This window comes from Acanthochromis polyacanthus, chromosome 23 (assembly GCF_021347895.1).
Source record: "Acanthochromis polyacanthus isolate Apoly-LR-REF ecotype Palm Island chromosome 23, KAUST_Apoly_ChrSc, whole genome shotgun sequence".
NCBI classification, from domain to species: Eukaryota; Metazoa; Chordata; class Actinopteri; family Pomacentridae; genus Acanthochromis; species Acanthochromis polyacanthus.
The window spans coordinates 22123048-22143561 of record NC_067135.1 but is presented as its reverse complement, the minus strand read 5'-3'; the positions used below and the strand labels follow the sequence as shown (position 1 = coordinate 22143561).

The 20514-nt window shown below is 40.5% G+C and overlaps 1 protein-coding gene across 1 annotated transcript; it reads left to right on the top strand.

Moving 5' to 3' along the window:
- The first annotated feature begins 6178 nt into the window (after positions 1–6178).
- gc2 (guanylyl cyclase 2) lies at positions 6179–20050 on the top strand. The gene is given in 23 exon segments (XM_051944108.1): positions 6179–6544; positions 6622–6750; positions 6844–7023; positions 7203–7320; positions 8088–8389; positions 8468–8599; positions 11825–11928; positions 12026–12190; positions 13585–13720; positions 13921–14043; positions 14740–14820; positions 14946–15122; positions 15242–15268; positions 15270–15315; positions 15318–15398; positions 15492–15612; positions 16715–16883; positions 17013–17180; positions 17365–17561; positions 17655–17824; positions 18254–18355; positions 19790–19884; positions 19961–20050. Coding segments are annotated over 23 exon segments (3246 nt in total). The 5' UTR covers positions 6179–6211.
- The last annotated feature ends 464 nt before the right edge of the window (positions 20051–20514 follow it).

Sequence of the window (20514 nt, the reverse complement as noted above, 5' to 3'; positions counted from 1 at the left end):
TTGAAAGATCAAAGGCACATTTTGTTGATGATGTCACTACGTGTCATGATGATGTCACACCAGAGTTTACTAATGTAGGTGAAAAATTCTGGTCTGGTACTCCTTGAACTTGAAAGATCAAAGGCACATTTTATTGATGATATCACATACGTGTCATGATGATGTCACACCAGAGTTTACTAATATAGGTGAAATTTTGATCAGGTACTGAGTCGGCGTACAGAACCAAGATTCTGTCAGGGATTCTGTTAGGGTAAGGTTTAGGGGATTAGGCTAGATGACGTCATCAAAAAACCCGCGATGTCCCATGATGTCTACGCGATGTCCACGGACATTGCGGGACATCCCACCCCATCCGCCGGTCGCTGGAAGCTCCGTACAAGCTCTCGCCCGCGGTCATACGGGGTGGGTTAGGGTTAGGGGTTTAGGATTAGGGATAGGTTTATGGGATTAGGATTAGGCTAGATGACGTCATCAACAAACGGACGTCGTGGGACATCCCACCCCATCGGCGGTCGCTGGAAGCTCCGTACAAGCTCTCGCCCGCGGTCGTACGGGGTGGGCTACGGTTAGGGTTAGGTATAGGGGTTTAGGATTAGGGTTAGGTGTATGGAGTTAGGATTAGGCTTAGGTTTATGGAGTTAGGATTAGGGTTAGGTTTATGGGATTAGGATTAGGCTAGACGACGTCATCAACAAACGGACGTCGCGGCACATCCGTTTGTTGATGATGTCGTCTGGCCTCTCCCCTTCTGTTCCCCCTTTCCGATCCTTTCCTTTCCTCTCCTGTCATGTGTCCTGTGTGTGTGTGTGTGTGTGTGTGTGTGTGTGTGTGTGTGTGTGTGTGTGTGTGTGTGTGTGTGTGTGTGTGCGTGTGTGTTCCCCTCTAAAGAATCGCCACCTTATCGCGGTGGAGGGGTTTGAGTGTCCCTGTAATCCTGGGAGCTATGTTGTCCGGGGCAATAGCCCCTGGTAGGGTCTCCCAAGGCAAATTGGTTCTAGGTGAGGGACCAGACAAAGAGCGTTTCTGAAAACCCTGATGACAAAGACGAAAGCCGCTACCTCGTCCAGACTAGGGAAACCAGGGCCTCTCCCTGGAGCCTGGTCTGGAGGGGAGCTTGTCACAGAGCACCTGGTGGCCGAGTCTTTGGGCCCCGTGGGGCTTGGTCGGGCACAGCCCAAAAAGCAACACGGGGTCGCCGCCTGGTGGGCCCACCTTCTGCTGGGCAGGAAATCGGGGTGGGTGCTATGCCAACCGGGAGGTAGGCAGGAGCGGGCGTCGAGGCGCTGGTGGCGCTTTGAAGCATTTTTTAGTTTAATTTCTTACATTTTGAACTAAAAATATAAAGTTATTTACCATAATAGAACCCTACACACAGCTCTGTGACTGAACGGTGCCTTCAGGGACGGTCAGGTTGGAAGAAAAATCAACAGAAACAAACCTGCTGATGTTTTTTAATCCTCACAATGAGAAATTCTTCCCAGAGAATCTCTTCTGCTAAGACTTTAAATTGAAATTGACTTTTTTTTTTAATTGAATCGGCCTCCGTGTGTGTAATGTGAATGCAGAGCAGCGAGCCAGATCGTTTTGATTTCTGTCTGCTGCAACGACAGTTTGGAGGTCATGAAGGTGCATTAACATGAACTTCATATTGACACACAAATTTCTTATTCAGAATGACTTGAAATGTGATAAATATGAAGACTAACTTTCCTTTCCCCTCTCTAATTTTTTTTTTTTAAATCATAACATTTCTGCATATGTGTGTATCAGATCTGAAGACTTCATGCCTGATTTCAGAGTTTTCAGGTTTTTGAAGGTCCCTACAATGAGCTGAATTTGAATTATTTTCAGGTGATGCTGCTTCCAAATGTTCCAAGGATTATCATCAGAGGAGACTATCTTAAATAATCAAGTTTCAAAGGTTTTGAAGAGGATTTTTTGACAATTTGTTGCTTTGATGAGTCTTCACAGATAATCAGACTTTTAACTTTTCGTAATTTTGGATTTATTTTGAAGTGTTTTTTTGCTGTGATTAGTCCTACTGTTTTATTCTGTACAATGTAATGAATGTTCTGTATGTTTATAATATCATGTACAATATTACTTTGTATACATAAATAAAATCTGTGCAATATAGATAATAATTTGTGTAATCTTAATACTTATGTCAACATTTCCATTTGTGAAAGAATCTATGCATTACCATTGGTGTGTGCAATAATGTTATTTCTAGAAGCAGTACTTTTGTGTATCTTGTATTATTTTGATCATTTTTTAATTTTTGAACTACCTTTTCAAAATGTTGGCACTATCTTTGCTGCTGGAACAATTCAAATGTCTTCCCTGCTGGATTAACAAAAAAATGTCTTATCTTATCTTCTGAGACATTTATTCCAAATATTTCCACTGAGTCTTGAGAGTCTAAGTGCATCAGCAAGCATTTACAAAAATATGAGCCTTCCGTGTCAAAGTGAAGAAAGATTTGAACAAAATAATGTCAACAGATATACAATCTAAAAAGTGAGATTACTGATTGCATCAGTATTTACCTCATTGAAACCTGGGTTTTGTAGATAAATCTTTGGCTGAATGGAAAGTTATTTTTCTTTATATTCTCCTCAAAAAAGCAAAATCAAGTTGTTCCACATTAAAATAGAGAAATAAAATCAACACCGTACTTCCTCAAAGCCCCAGAGACTTTGAAACTGATTTGTTTCAAACATCCAGTTTGAAAAAAAAAAACAGATCAACAGACAACTGAAAAACACAAGAAACATTCTAGAACTCTGCTATAGAATTCATCCATAACAAAGGTGTATGTGTGTGTGTGTGTGTGTTCTTGTACTTGCTACATGGTGAGTACCATTTTCTGCATTTAACTATCAAAGTGAGGACATTTTTACAAAGTGAGGACATTTTGGCCGGTCCTCACTTTGAAACAGCCATGTTTGAGGGTGAAGACTTGTTTTTAGAGAACAGGTATGAATTGAGGTTTGGTTAGGGTTAGGGTAAGGATTAGGGTTAGGCAATCAGTTGTGATGGTTAAGGTTAGGATAAGGCTCGAGGAAATGCATTACGCCTATGGATGTCCTCACTTAGAAGTACAAACGTGTGTGTGTGTGTGTGTGTGTGTGTGTGTGTGTGTGTGTGTGTGTGTGTGTGTGTGTGGTCAGGTGCTGGCTATACTTGTGGGGACCTAATGTCCCCACAACTCTAGGAAAACCGAAAACAATGTCACTTGTGGGCACCTCATTTCGGTCCCCACAAGTTTAAACAGTGTTTTCTTGGCCATGTTGTTGCTGAAAAATGTAAAAGTGCAAAAACGTTTCTTTAGGGTTAGGCATTGTTTTGGTCTGGGTTACACACACACACACACACACACACACACATTCTTTCAAAAATTTTTCTTTATGCACTTTGCTGTTTCTATACAACTTCGATGTACATTCAGTGACAGAAAAACATAATCTGTTCTATTGTTGTGGAAGTTCAGCAATGTTGAGAGAGGATGACGAGGCAGACAGAGTGGTTTACAGTAAGGTTCACTGACATCAGGAGAAGTGGCACAGACGGAGCAGCAGTACATACAAGCAATGCAGCATCAGTTCTGAGGATTCTCTCTGATCTTTGGGTATATGTCTTAGATGGGAGAGGGATCAGATTTAGATTACTGACCGATATGGAGACAACTCGTCTGCTTACTCACATTAGAACAGACTATATCTAATCTCCTGCTGTGTCTCCCTGTCGAAAGGCTGTTATGACCTTAGAAAGGGAACAGAGTAATTTTTTTCTGAAAAATCAGTGAAACAATCTTAGAGCAAGATTTTTTGTTACTCTGATTTTATTTAAAATTCTTATTGAGGTTTAATTTAAATTTAAGACTTACATGCAGGGAATCTTGGGTCAGAATTGATCTGTGGCCACTGTAGTTGTACCATTCATTGGTTATCTGCTCAAGTAACTCATTGAAGATAATGTTGGATAAAATATAAATGTGAAAATGTCATTTGAAGTCTGAGAAAACTGTAAGACTGTGAGATTTAATCAAAAGTTCATTGCTACAAGTAGATTTCCTGCTCATCTCACACTTATTGTACAGCCATGGCCATAAGTTTGGACACAAGTACCATGACGCTTGTGAATCTTAGAAAATACCACAAAATTGTCACTTACAAGACAGTACACAACTCCTGAGAACTATATTAAGTTCCATATTTAAAAAAACATCAAGAGTTTGGTGTCATTTTGTTATTCTTACCAAATTCGGTTGTGAAAGTACTGCATTTTTTTTGTTATTTTCTTCTAATATTATGTTTTGGGAACAAAGTAGTCCCAATTGTTGGAATTTATTGATAATATTATATCCCTTGTTGATTTGTTGACTAATTAAACTGGGTGCTGTCAAAAAACATTAGTTATGTTCTGTAATAGACATCAAAACAGACATAGTAAGTCATGCTGTGTCCAAACTTATGGCCATGGCTGTATTGTGTGCAGCTAATATGAGAGAAACTCTAATGTTTTAATGTTAATAATGCTTATGTTAAAGGCATCACTTCCCCTCCTTGTCCTCAGGCAGTGCAGCTGACAGCTACAGAGGTCCTGACTGGATTTGATATAATCTGACAGCAGGTCACACACTTGTTCCAGGTCGACTCATTTCATCTCACAGAGCTGGAAACCTGAGGTAGACTCATGATGAGTCATAATGTAATGACATCATTTAATTAATGGTGATGATGAGGAAATTACAGGACGACTTTTGGAAAGGAAACGAAAAGAGAAGTGATGAAACAACGGCGACACTTCGGTACAGAAGATTTAACTTGGAGACTTGTCAATACAAGGTAGGAAAACTTCAACAGAATAAGCTAAGAAGAAGACTGGCTAAATGCATAATGAGGATATAACAGAAGGTGTACCAGTGCAAACATCCTCCTTCATGAAGTTAAGCCAACAAAAAAATGTGAAATCAAACATCTGTGTCTCTCAGAATCTTCATATATGCACATTTCACACATCCTGCAAAAGAATCTGCAAAATCTAAAATGTTTTTTTACCCTTTTAATGTCATGAAAAAATAATATGGGTTTATAGTTTCTTGTGTGTAGCCTTTGTTGGACTTTGAGCATTAAGGATTATGATACAGTACCGAGATGGTCACATAAGATAATCCTGTTACAGTTCACTTAGCCAGGCAGTTCACCAGGAGCAATTTCAACGCTTAGTCACTAAAACTGCTCCTGGAGAAAAGTGATTTCAGCTGTTGTTTCATGCTGGTTTCTAAAAAAAAACTAATCCAGGTACTTCTGTGAGAAAATTCACTGCAGCTCTGCAAATCGTGGACAACGGACTTCAAAAGTCTTTCAACATATATAAAAACATCTCTGGTATGTCTATACAAAGGAACAAAGCTCCCAAATATGAAGGGCGAGTGTCAAGCAAGCTGAAATCGTAGCTGCAGGCTGCAAGAAAACCTCAGATCTTTAACTCAACTAAAAGCAGCAAAACCACAATGAGGGGTTAGGTCCAAATTTCCCACTTTTGAATGGACTTTTTATTCATTTCTGGATCTCAGAACTTCAGATAGATGCATGACATTTTGGATGAAAAACATGTTTGAGTTCTGATAAAAACTGCAACCAGATCAGTTTTACATCCACTCCAGGTGTAACAATCTAAAGACAAAATGTAGCACATGAATGCAGTTTGGACAATTGTTTCCTCAAGTTTTTGGACCCATAGAAACACAATAAACATATTTAAGAGCCTACTTTCTGGTTCCTCCTTTCCTCCAGTGTCTTTCAAAACTGTTTTTGTGTATGTACAAGGTTTGCACTAATGAGCATCTTGATATGGCACACCTGTGAGGTGGGATGGATTATCTCAGCAAAGGAGAAGTGCTCACTATCACACATTTAGACAGATTTGTGAACAATATTTGAGAGAAATGGTGATATTGTGTATGTGGAAAAGTTTTAGATCTTTGAGTTCATCTCATAAAAATGGGAGCAAAAAACAAAAGTGTTGCGTTTATATTTTTGAGTGTAGTATGAAGGTAAAACTGTGTTTCATTAAATGTACTAAAATAGTTTCATCAAAAATATCAACTGTTTCTGAATTGTAAAGCTAATATACAATACTTCTTCTCTTCAGATCATCTTCATCTTCCTCCCTGTGAACTCTGCAGGCTGTGAGTCTTGAGATGCCTCGACAGCATTGTGCCTTTATCTCCTCACCTACAACATGGAAGCAGACATCAGAAACATCTCCTGACAGACACCAATCATCGTCCTCTTCCTCACCTCCTCTTCCTCCTTCACCCTGTTGGTTCCTCCTGGTTCTCCTGACCTTGCTCTGTTTACTCTTCTGCCCAGCTGAGGCGGCCTGGTATCGGGTCGGGGTGGTGGGACCGTGGGGTTGTGACCCTCTCTTTGCAAAGGCTCTTCCCAGTGTGGCTGCACAGCTCGCCGTCAATCGCATCAACAAAGATCCTTCGTTGTCCTACGCTGTGACGTTCGACTACAGTGTTCTGCAGGTAGGACTCAGCTGACCTCAGCTTCATAGATTAATGTTTGGATCACAGACTGACTAATTTGGCATCTTTTTCTTCAGGAACCATGCGAGACGTCGAGGGCTCTGGAGGCGTTTGTTGGTTTCCACACCAAGGCCTCAGGGTACATCGGACCGGCCAACCCCGGCTACTGCGATGCTGCTTCAATGCTGAGCAAAGGATGGAACAAAGTGGGCTGGGATCATGAGGGATTTTAGAGGGATTTTAGGTTTGTACATGCAGGAAACACTAATTTTCTCCTTCTTCATCTCCCCCTCTTCCAGGCGTTGTTTCCTTGGGGTTGTGTTGGCTATGAGTTGGACGACGTTCGGAGCCACCCGACCTTCGCCCGTTCCATGGCAAGGCCCACCTGGGTGCTGATCAGCATCATGAGCTATTTCCGGTGGGCCCATGTTGGTATTATCTCATCCTCAGCGGACATCTGGGTGGAAACGGCTATCAAGGTTTGAGTTTTTGTCTTCTCATGAGGTTTTGTTTGCTGTCGAGATCCCGATAAATCACAAAAATTGATCTAATCACCAAGCTAAGACTAAAACTTTTTCAATTTTTATTATGAAATGGAAAAAATTTTCTCTAAATGCAGCTCTTGTAAAATATTTTCTGAATTCTTTTTCTTGTCAAGGTGGCCGACTCACTGAGGAGTCATGGTATGCCGGTCAGACTGGTCAGTTTTATGGAGAACACACCTCATGGCATCAGACGAACTCTGGCAAAACTCCGCAAGATGAGAGAAATACGAGGTCAGTCCTGGTTTAAACCTCTGAACCAAACACAGTTTCTGACTTTTTTGTTGCTCATTTTTCACTGCAATCTACAGTCCTGCATTTCTAGAAAAACAGAACTACCATGATGAAGGAGAGAAAACTCAGAAATGTCTTCTGTGCAGACCGACAGTTAAAATGCCACAAATCTGACAAAAACAAAACAATGTGATATTTCATTTTACATAAATTGACTAAAGCTTGAATCAGCATGTGCAATATTTTTCCAAGTACCCTCGGTTGCTGGTAGTACTGTTAAAAATGGTGAGTCTACACACTATAGATATTTAATTTGTTACCTAACTTGTGTCTATTTGCTCTGTGTAAACACTGCCTGCAGTTCAACCTACAATTCTCTGTCATCGTGGCACAAAAGAGGGCAGATGTTTGTTTTGTTTTTTTAAATTTTCCTCAGAATTTGTCGCAAATGGTTTATTTTTTGGCAATTTTAATTAATGAGATGTGTAGAATAAAGTGATTTTGATTAAATATCACCAGTTCAAGGACCTTTGGAAAGTCTGAAAATTGAACAATTCTAGTTACTGGCTCTGATTAATGGTATTTTAACATTTATTTTTAAAGACAACATGCCTTTAAAATTTGCTGGTGTTTTTGTGGTTAAAAGGCTGAGAGCTTTTCACAACTGCCTGAACTTCCCATTCTTTCTCCATGTTCAGCTATAAAGTAGTTTCAGCTAGTGATCAGAGATGTTAAATCCTGAAGCTCGGTGTCATGTCTGGTCCCAGTTGTGATTCTCTGCATGCACTCGGCTCTGATCGGCGGCTCAGCCCAGAAGCTGCTGCTGGAGACGGCCTACGACATGCAAATGATCGACGGCTCGCTGGTGTTTGTGCCCTACGACACTCTGCTCTACAGCCTGCCCTACCACAACGTCACCTACCCGGCCCTGAAGAGCAACAGCAAGCTGCTGCGAGCTTACGATGCCGTCCTCACCGTCACCATTGACTCCCCACAGCTGTCCTTCTATGAGGCCTACAGAGAGGCCATGGAGAGGGGAGAGGTGGCCAAGACACTGAAACCACAACAGGTGATAGAAGGAAAAGAGGGATTTTGTTTGTGTTACTGAGTTTCCCATGAGCAAAGGCTGATATCAGTGTTGTCACAGGTGTCTCCTCTGTTTGGAACCATCTACAACTCGGTTCTGTTCATGGCTCACGCTGTGCATCGTGTTCGGGAGGCCAGAGACTGGATGTCTGGAGGAAACCTGGCCCGACACACCCGGAACCTGGACTTCCAGGTACTAAGGACTGTGCAATCAGTCACACTGAGTTTACAATTTACAATTTCATTTAGCAGATGCTTTTATCCAAAGCAACAATCATCTGAGAGTAGATACAACACGAGGTAGGTAAAACCCCTGGCAAAAATTATGGAATCACCAGTCTTGGAGGATGTTCATTCAGTTGTTTAATTTTGTAGAAAAGAAAAGGCAGATCACAGACATGCCACAAAACTAAAGTCATTTAAAATGGCAACTTTCTGGCTTTCAGAAACACTAAAAGCAATCAAGAAAAATAATTGTGGTAGTCAATAACAATTGCATTTTTTTTAGATCAAGCAGAGGGAAAAAAATAAGAAATCACTCAGTTCTGAGGAAAAATTATGGAATTATGAAAAACAAACAAAAAACACTACAACGCACCACTAGTACTTTGTTGTACCACCTCTGGCTTTTATAAAAGCTTTCAGTCTTTGAGGCATGGACTTAACAAGTGACAAACAGTACTCCTCATCAATCTCGCTCCAACTTTCTCTGATTGCTGTTGCCAGATCAGCTTTGCAGGCCGGAGCCGTGTCATGGACCATTTTCTTCAATTTCCATCTCAGATTTTTAATTGGATTGACATCTGGACTATTTGCAGACCATGACATTGACATTATGTGTCTTTCTTCAAGGAAAGTTTTCACAGTTTTTGCTCTATGGCAAGATGCATTATCATCTTGAAAAATGATGTCATTGTCCCCAAACATCCTTTCAATAAGATGTTGATAAGGAAAGTGTCCACAATGTCAACGTAAACTCGTGCATTTATTGAAGATGTAGTGACAGCCATCTTCCCAGTGCCTTTACCTGATATGCAGCCCCATATCATCAATGAATGTGGAAATTTGCATGTTTTCTTCAGGCAGTCGTCTTCAGAAATCTCATTGGAATGGCACCGAACAAAAGTTCCAGCATCATCACCTTGCCCAATGCAGACTCATCACTGAATATGACTTTCATTCAGTCATCCACAGTCCACGATTGCTTTTCCTGAGCCCATTATAACCTTGTTATCTTCTGTTTAGGTGTTAATGATGGCTTTCATTTAGCTTTTCTGTATGTAAATTCCATTTCCTTTAGGCGGTTTCTTACGGTTTGGTCACAGATGTTGACTCCAGTTTCTGCCCATTTGTCCTTCATTTGTTTTGCTGTGCATTTTCTGTTTTAAAGACATATTGCTTTAAGTTTTCTGTTTTGACGCTTTGCTGTCTTCCTTGGTCTACCAGTACGCTTGCCTTTTACAACCTTCCCATGTTGTTTGTATAGCTGACTGTGAACAACCAATATCTTTTGCAACATTGCGTGATGATTTACCTTCTTTAAGAACTTTGATAATCCTCTCCTTTGTTTCAACTGACACCTCTTGTGCTGGAGCAAAGATTCATGTCAATCCTCTTGGTGCAAGCTCTCCAAGGTGTGAGACTCCTTTTTAACTGCAGACTAATGAGCAGATTTAATCTGATGCAGGTGTTAGTTTTGGAAATGGAAATTTACAAGGTGATTCCATAATTTTTTCCTCCGAATTGAATGATTCCAAAAATGTTTTCCCTTTGCTTGATCTAAAAAAGCAATAGTTACTGACTACCACGACTTCTTTTCTTAATTTCTTTTAGTGTTTCTTAAAGTCAGAAAGTTGCCATTTTAAATTAAACTTTAGTTTTGTGGCATGTCTGTGATCTGCTTTTTTTTCTACAAAATTAAACAACTGAATGAACCTCCTCCAAGACTGGTGATTCCATAATTTTTGCCAGGGGTTGTAGGTGGGGCAGCACTAAGAACCTTGCCTATGGGTCCTCACTGGCCAACTTCACCCTGACTGGGATTTGAATCACCGATCTCCTGTGTAAAAAGACGGGTGCTAATCACTGAGCTATTCCGCTCCTTTAAAGACCTCATCCAGGAACACCAAAGTTCACTCTCAGATGGGGAAACTAACCAGGTTCACGAAGTACAGGGGATCTTCTAGGATTTGAACACTGGACCTCATACCTCTAGACCAACGAGCCAGTGGTAAAGACAAACCGGCAGACTGGAAAGAAAATCCTCCTATACAACCCAATAAAAATACATTTGTATTGAGTCTTTGGACAAAACTTCATTCTATTAATAATCAGTCAGTGCCTCCCAGCTGACCTAATCAAGACCAGCTGACCAGCCCTAACCCTAGCCATGCAGAGTTTTATCTTCCTACTATCAATATTGTCAGAGTTAAAGGCCCAAATTTATCACTTTTTATTGACTTTTTCCATCTTTTCTGAGCCTCATAACTTCATCATTACAGCAGATAGACACATGACATTTGAGTTCCGTCAAACTGCAACCAGATCAGTTTTACATCTACTCCAGGTGTCACAGTCTAAAAACTAAAGACTCTGTTTTTTGTTCATTTTCTCTATAACCAACTTTTAGCATCAATATTATGGGATGTATCACAGTTTAAACAGTGAAACTGCAGTAGTTTAATGTCTATGACATAGAGTCACAGAAACAATCACTGGTACCCTGGATGTGATTCAGTTTTCTGGTAATTCACCAGAGAAAACTTAAAACTGAAACTAAAAAGTGTATTCTGGGAAAACTTTCATTGCTCATATCAGCATGGACAATGGCAGTTGGTCAGAGCAAGTTATAGGCAATAAAAGGATAATTTTTACCTACATTCGATATTCAGTGAGATATTCAGTCTGTGGCAAAGTAACTTTCCAGCAGTATTTTGACACTCAAAAGAAAAACCAAAACTATGGTAGTGAGGATGAATTAATGAGGAAGCAACTTTTTTAGTTTTTAGCAGAGCCCAGGTGTTCTTTTCAGCCCCAAAATTTCTATGCATCAATCTCCTGTACTAATGAAGAAATGTAATCTCAAAAATGTAGAAAAAAGTAAACAAACAACACAAAATATATATGAAAATATTAATTAAGCAGCCCTTCCATTTTAGCCCTTAATTATAAGAATTCAGCAAAGCAACAAGGAAAAGAACAACTATATTGCTTGAAGGGATGGCGTTAAAGTGGTAGAACTTAATTAGAACAAAAAAAGGGGGGATATGAAATAGAAAAACACATAATTCCTCTTCAGTTTTGGGTTTGCATTACTCAAACTAAACTTCCTTCCAATGGTTAATGCTTCCTGGTATGATAAAATGACAAAAGCCCTCCAAAAGGACAACTTTAGATACACAGCTTATTTGTGTTGCAGGGCTTCAGCCACCCCATGAAAACCAACAGCTCTGGAGCTGCTCTGCTGGATTATCTCATACTGGATACAGACGGACTGTCCTGGCAGCTGAGGCCGACATACAGGTATGACAGGAGACAAACCGATAAGTAGAGTCAAAGAAAGCTCAGACATGTGGAGGTTACCATAAAAATAACGACTGATCGAACTGTTAAATGACAGGATCGACATGGAGTTCGGAATGGTTCGATTCCTGGGTCGAGACATCCACTTTCCTCGAGGTTATGGACCCAGGAAGGATGCTTCCTGCTGGTTTACAGCTGGAGTTATCTGCTCAGGAGGTATTTATACAGCATGTAATATACATCCATGTGTTTTGGATGTTTTGTACAGGAGACATCCATAGCAATTTTAACAATCACAAACCAAATTCAAATTTTAAACCATTAAATTTGACCATGATTATTATGATTATTTGTGTTCAACTCTTCCTGTTCTGTTCCAGGTGTGGATCTGTTCTTGACCATCAGCATGTTTCTCGGGGCGATCGCTGCCTCTGTTGTTGCTGTAGCTCTTCTTTATTGCATCAGGTACAAAGTTGAGAGTTTGTTGAGAGGTCATTTTAATTGTGTTTTGTTGCTGCTATAAACTTAGAAGTATAAAGTAAAAAACTGTTAATTAAAAAAATGTGTGCTTTTGCCATTCATCAAGCTCCCTCACTATTCATTAGCCAAACAGTGCTACATAACAACTAGCCAATAGTTGCTGCAGCTGCTTCTGCTAATTTAAAAAATTGTAGCTACAAACAAAGCTCACCAAATGCTTTGCTGTTGGCTGTAAAAGTGAACACAAGAGTTTTCATGCACGCCCAGCATCTGAGGAACTACACACCCAGTGGATTGCTGTTATTTTGATAGCAACGTCACCTCAACAACTGGAAAACCCTTCATTTTAGCACGTTATGTACACCACCATTCAAAAGTTTGGTGTCACCCAGACAATTTCATGTTTTCTATGAAAACTCCCACTTTCATTCACGTACTAGCATAATTGCACAAGGGTTGTCTAATCATCAACTAGCCTTTCAACATGATTAGCTAACACAACGTACCACTAGAAGATAGGAGTGATGGTTGCTGGAAATGGACATCTATACCCTATGTAAATATCCCATTAAAAATCTGTTTCCAACCAGAATAGTAATTTACCACACTAACAATGTCTAGACTGGATTTCTGATTCCTTTAATGTTATAACCATTGAAAAATTAATTTATCTTTTAAAAAAAAAGAACTTTTCTAAGTGATCCCAAACTTTTGAACAATAGTGTAGCTAATGTGGCTAACTTTACCACCAGCTATAATCGTATACCCACAGATCAGAGTACAATATTCAGTACCCAATAATCAAGGACTGCCTGGGCTACTGCGTTTTCATGTTCGACCTACACTCAGCTGCTGCTTCCATCTGTTAGCTTCTCTCCTGCTCTCTATGCGCACATAAATCATATTTTAATACAGCAGTAACTCAGACAGTAAAACCTCTTGTTTAGAAAAAATCAAGACATATACAGACATGGGAACACGAGTCATCTTTGCAGTATTTTGAGCTGGAAAATTGAAAGACAAATTCAAAAGACATTGGAGGCTTTCATGAATATGCCAAAAAGCTGCAAAAGACATTGGGTCTTGAAGGTCAGGCACTATAACTATAAATTAATTTACAAGTGAAAAGCTATGAATCTGTCATTATATGTGTTTCATCAAAGTTTGTTTGTCCAGGACTGACTGTCAACAACTTTTTTGTTTCTTGTTGCCAAGGCGACACATTAATAAGATACGACTGGTCCGAGGTCCCAACAAGATCCTGCTGACTCTCGCTGATGTCACGTTCATAAACCCATCACTTAGCAATAAGGTCAGCCTCTGTCTGTCATCTTGTTAGAGCCCAGCTTTTTTTTTCATTTTATCCATTAATTATTAAAGCAAAACTATACAAGTTGGTACGTCTTGGTGTTCATTACATTTAAATAAATAAGGGTGGTTTTCTGTAGTACATATTTTAAATCAGGTTCAAATAAAAAACAAGAAAAAGCTAGAAAATGTTCCTCTCAACAGAAGCTGAGTCTGGACGACAGCAGGGCCAGCGGCATGAAGAGTGTTTCTGAACACAGCGTCGCTTCACCAATCTCAACCCAATCACCGGCCACATACGAAAACTCAAACGTTGTCATTTTTGAGGTGAGTCAGTCAATTTAATACTTATAGTGAAATAAAACACTGTTTTTGTGGGCTTTTTTCACAGAGGATGGTGTAAGCGACCTACTCCAGTTTACAAACATGATCGGGGCAAAATAAAATATTCACACGGGTCTTGTAGACTTTAAAAATTTTATTGGATCACATTGTGATAATGAAAGGGATCATATTGTTGTGGTTTGTGATGATTTTTTTCCAGTGGTTGTGTAAGGAAAAAAATATTTCCTGGGTCAGAGTCATGCATTAGGACAAAGTGATAAATAGGTGATAAATACCAAACTAATATGAAGACACCACCACACAGTACAGTATACCATCCATGCCATATTCAAGTAAGGTTCATGAAACTCTAGCAAAGAAGAAAACCCTACAGAGCTGCGTTTGTCCTTTGAAATAAGAGCAATGTGAATGGAAGACAAGATTGTGACCCTGTCTTACTGTAGGACTATAATCTATGGCCTTCAAGAAACTTAAGACTGTTTTTGTTGCACAATCTAATGTATGTCCAAATTCTAGGTGCAAAAATTGGTCTATTGGTTCTGAAATTAGAAATTCTCATAAGAAATGATAAATGAACAATTGTTTTAACAGTTAAAAAGGGTTCTCTTACTGTAAGTGGCAGCATCAGTTGAGTTTATCAGCTTGAAAAGATGCTGTTTGGGTTCTTCTCTCTGTCAGGGTGACTGGGCGTGGCTTAAGAGACTTCCTGATGGGACGTTTAGCAGCATCAACCCCAAAACCAGCAATGTGTTTGAACTGGTATGTGACACTGTTGACACACAAAAAGATCCTCTTTAGGTCAAGGAATACTATATTTATACTCAAGCAAGATTTATAAATACCTTGTGTTACCAAAATGTAAGTTTAAGTTGTCCTGTCTACAGATGAAGGACATGCGTCATGAGAATGTGAACCCTTTCTTGGGTTTCTTTCATGACTGTGGTGTATTCGCCATTGTGACTGAGTTCTGCTCCAGAGGTAGCCTGGAGGATCTGCTGCTGAACGAAGACGTCAAACTGGACTGGATGTTCAAGTCATCTCTGCTGCTGGATCTTATTAAGGTGAGAAGCAGCGTGGAAGCAATATGGCACTTTTAGGGCAACTAATAGGCATGAAATCCAACTTTCTCTTCATCTGCAGTTGCAAAGAAAGCTGAACAAAGTCTGATTTGTGTCCTCAGGGTATGAAGTACCTCCATCACCGCGAAAGTGAGTCACACCCGTCTGAAGTCCCGTAATTGTGTGGTGGATGGACGATTGTCCTGAAGGTCACGGACTACGGATACAATGAGGTCCTAGAGGCTCAGAGATTCCCATTCATTGAACCACGTCCAGACGGTGAGATTGAGCTTTGAACACTGTGGATTGGATCCTCTCAGGTTCCAGATTTGCCCACCGGTTGTCAAACTCATTGCCCTCCATGTGTTGCAGAGCTACTGTGGACGGCTCCAGAGATCTTAAGGTCCGGTCAGCCGGGGCTCCATGGGACTTTACCTGGTGATGTGTACAGCTTCGCAATCATCATGCAGGAGGTGGTGATGAGAGGACCTCCGTTTGCATGTGGATCTGTCGGATGCAGGCAAGACTAATACTCATACACAAATACAAAGCTGCAGGACAAGAAGCATGCACTCTGGGTTGACTGCTGAATGAACTGTTGTGTATTATTAGACATTTGCAGGCCTGCAAGCAAATATTTAGTTGTCTTTTGAAAAGAACATCAAAATTGTTCTTGAAAATCTTCATGCAAGTTGTAATGTCAGTGTGTCCAATACTTGATAATATCCTAAACAACAACTTTGTACATACAACAATATAAAGAATCCTGTGCACACCAGCTTCTGTCATCATACAAGTGAGTCCGCATCACCATTTTGAGATATCAAAATAGCAAAAAATGTAACTTTAGTTGTAATTTTTGCCATACATCTAATTCTACTTATGCTGGAGGCATTGGTGAACTGTGGACCAAAGACTGTATTTTTACCAGTAAATATGGATCCATCCACATATAAACACACTCACAGGAACTTTCTGGAGACACAGTTTTGTTTGAAAGTTTTGTTTTTTCCCCCTCCTTAAAGGCCAACAACTTAAAAATTTGGCCTCTGCTAGAGCCATTTAATCATTTATATCTCATGTATGCAATTCTGTCTGTGTGCTCAACAAAATCTCTTGCTGTGGGAGCTATATTTCTGGACATATCGACCTTTAAAATGGGCTTCCAGGTGAGATGTAAAGGGTAAAAATACCAAAATTCCAAGTCTAAAAACATGAAATTCATAAAACAGTGTTTGGAGTCCTTAGTTTTGGGGTCTCAAGAAACAGCTAAGTAAACTCTGAACAAAATTTGACTCAGCGCAGCAACACATTTTCTTAATTCTGTCTGAACTGACACGGATTGACCTAGATGATAAACATCAGCATGTTAGCATTTAGCTTCTCTGTACCTGTAATTGCATTTGTCTTTAATCTTGTTATAGTAGTCAGAAAATAGCACTACATGTGGAAATTTCAACTTGTCGGATATAACAAGTAGTAAAAGTAGAAATAAAAAGTCAGAAGATCACCAAAGTCATTATAATTAATCTTTTGAAGTGTAAGGAAGTTTAATAATCCTGTTTATTACTGCTGTCAAGAATTCAACACAACAGCTGGTGTTTCTGTGCTTCAGAGATCATAGAAAAGCTGCGTAAGCCTCCTCCCCTGTGTCGCCCGGTAGTCAGTCCGGACTACGCTCCGTTAGAGTGCCTCCAGCTGATGAAACAGTGCTGGAACGAACAGCCGGACAAAAGGCCGACCTTTGACGACATCTTTGACCAGGTACAATTCTTAAATATTTGTACTGTTTTGAACTGAAGTGGTCATTTTAATCTTGGTAAAATCCATTCAAGACTATGTTTTTGGGGGGCATTCTTGGGGTGCTGCTCATCGGTTTCTTCTCTTCTTCAGTTCAAGAACATCAACAAGGGGAAGAAGACCAACATCATTGATTCCATGCTGAGGATGCTGGAGCAGTACTCGTCCAACCTGGAGGAGCTGATCAGGGAGCGAACAGAAGAGCTGGAGATCGAGAAACAGAAGACGGAGAAGCTGCTAACACAGATGCTGCCTCCGTAAGTCAATGTAGAATCCCTTGTACACACTGACCAATAAATTATATATAACACATGGATTCAGTTTTGATAAATAATTTTGGCTAGAGGACATAATGTATATTGTACTGTATGTGCTTTGTTTTGGCAGCAATTACACAACATTATAATGACAATCTCTGCATTTTATACTTTTTTTCTTTCCACAGGTCCGTGGCGAGGCCTTGAAGGTTGGCGGTGCAGTTGAACCAGAACATTTTGATCACGTCTCGCTCTATTTCAGCGACATCGTTGGCTTCACCACCATCTCAGCCAACAGTGAACCCATCGAAGTGGTTGACCTCCTCAATGACCTCTACACGATTTTCGATGCCATCATAGGAAACCATGACGTCTACAAGGTGACGCTCTTTTATCTACTGCTTCTGCAGTCTCAAGGGAGATAAATCTCACTGGATGACACTGACGAATAAGCTCTTCTGTTTTGGTGAAGGTGGAGACAATTTGGTGACGCCTACATGTGGCATCAGGAGTTCCCGTCCACAATGGCAAACCGTCACGCTGCAGAGATCGCCAACATGGCTCTGGACATCCTGAGTGCTGTGGGAACCTTTAAAATGAGACACATGCCTGATGTTCCAGTTAGGATACGAATTGGTCTGCACACAGGTGAGGAAAGAACAACTGTGCTAGCTTGCAGAGATCACTAAAAGTAGTGAAAACACGACCAAACCTACTGAAAAAAGAAACCAAGCCTAAACTCTGACAAAAGATTATCCATATATGAGTAACTATAAAAGAGTAAAGGATGGTGTAAAATTAAAAACATTTGTCCAGCCAAGGAACACTGATCTCTCATGTTATTATTGCTTCCTTTGTTTCCTGCAATCTCTGAAAAAGAAGCAACACATAAATGTGTGTTTTTGTCTGCAAACTTGTGTTAAATCTGTTCACGCAATCCGAGGCTCCCTTTCTTTCATGGAAAATCCACATTGCTGTTAATTTTTACATTTCGAGAGTGAAAACTTAATGTAAGTTTAGGTCTTCGGTAAATGGATGTCAGTCAGTAGTGATGGAAAGACTGTGTTGATGTTGCAGGACCATGTGTAGCAGGTGTGGTTGGCCTCACTATGCCTCGCTACTGTCTGTTTGGGAGACACTGTGACCCACCAGCCTCTCGGATGGAGTCCAGCGGGTTGCGTAAGTTGTACGAGTAAACACTGCCCTGAAAAATGGTGTCTAACTGTGATTTCAATACAAAAAATTCAGACTTCTTGACCTATTTCAAGGGTAAAAACACAAAACATTTGCTCATTTTAGCCTGTTAAATATCGTGGTCACACACTACCGTTCAAAAGTTTGGGGGTCACCCAGACAATTTCATGTTTCCATGAAAACTCACACTTTTATTCATGTGCCAACATAATTGCCACTAGGGTTTTCTAATCATCAATTAGCCATCAACACAATTAGCTACCACAATGTAGCATTAGAACACAGGAGTGATGGTTGCTGGAAATATTCCTCTGTACCCCTATGGAGATATTCCATTAAAAATGCTAGAATAGTCATTGTACCACATTAACAATGTCTAGACTGGATTTATGAACAACTTAATGTTAGCGTCAAAAAAACTGCTTTTCTTTCAAAAATAAGGATGTTTGTAAGTGACCCCAAACTTTAACAGATTGGGAAATTAAGTCAAATTATGCAAATGATTTTTGACTATTCTTGCATTTTTTAACAATTATGATTAATCTACCCATGGAATCTAATCAGCAAATCGATTGATAAGGTAAATAATTGTTCCCACTCCCATGTTTTTACCACTATTGTCACAAAGTGTGGGTTTGGACTCGAGCGGAGAACCACGCCACCAAGGCTGAATAGAGGAAAAACTGGTTTATTGTATGAGGGAGGGGTGAGAATGGTCAGGGGTGAAGGTCCAGGAGTGCGGCGGCGGCGGAGGAAGGGTTCCGGCTGCTGAGGTGGAGGGAGGCCGGGGATCATCAGCCGTGGAGGGCTCCGGAGGGGAGCAGAGTGTGGAGACTGATGATCCAGGAGTCTCAATGACGGAGGGGTCCAGGGGGGAAATGGATGGATCTTGGCAGGCAGGGAGGAACCCAGACAGCTGGTCCTTAAGCAGGCAGAAGAGAGGACAGGTTAGCAAAAGGTTTTGCTGAATGCAGAGCTTACTGTGCAGCGAGAAAGAGACTGACGGGTCTGTCGAGTACAACAATCTGGCGGAGAATGGAATGAGTGAATGGTCTTTTATTGCAGCAGTGGTGATTAGTGGAATCCTTCTCAGCTGTCCGGGCTCCAGTGCAGCGGCTGATTGTCTGAGTGGAGACAGCTGTGAGGCTGTGCTTCACACAGAGCTCGGCTGGGGAAAAAACAATAGAGAGAGAGAGAGCAGGAGGAAGAAAGAAGGAGGGAGAGAAAAGGAGGGAGTTTTGGGATGCCAGGTGGGTGAGGGTGAGGAGAGAGCCCTGACAACTATTGTATCAGTCCAAGCAAGTCTTGTGCTCCTTTAGCTCTCTGATCATCTGGCCAGCATGATGATGACTTTTTCCTGGTTTCTCCACTGTCATTCTCTTAATTTTTGAAAATGATTAATTCCTTTTGTTGCAATAGCCTACAGGATCCACGTCCACCAGAGTACAGTGAAAGTCCTACGGGATTTAAATCTGGGCTACAAGCTGGAGCTGAGAGGAAGGACAGAAGTTCGGGTAAAATAATTTAAGAGATAATGAGGATTTCACCAACATGATCAGATGTACAGACTCTCATCTCTGTCTTTCTCAGGGGAAAGGAACAGAGGAGACCTACTGGCTCGTAGGGAGAGATGGATTTACCAAACCTCTGCCTGTTCCTCCAGAAATCAAGTCCGGGTAGGATTTGTTGTCCTTCCACTTCCTGTTTCTCCTTCTCCATTTTTTACTCCCTATACCTTATTTATCTTAATGTTTTACACCCAGCACTGTCAGCGTTATGAGTCTTGCACTGGTCGACCCTTCTAAATAATTCTAATTGTTCAAATTTGAAAGCAAACTGCTTTAATCCTGGTCCTCGCATGTAGACTTTGAAGATGTCTAGGCACTGGCTACGTTCAAAAAACATTGTACAGGTTGTGCTCGTGTCTATACCTTGGCAGGATTTGCAAAAATATGTACCATTCTTAATGAAAACACGGAATGATCAGAGCAAATACAACTGCGTTGAAAATAAATAACTTTGTCTGCCCACTAACCCTAAATGAAAGAAAAGTTTTGTCCATGATCAAAACATGTTTTTCGAAAACAACAAAGGGCAATATTTCACAAATTTTGCAAGGGGCATGTAAACTCATGGGCCACCGC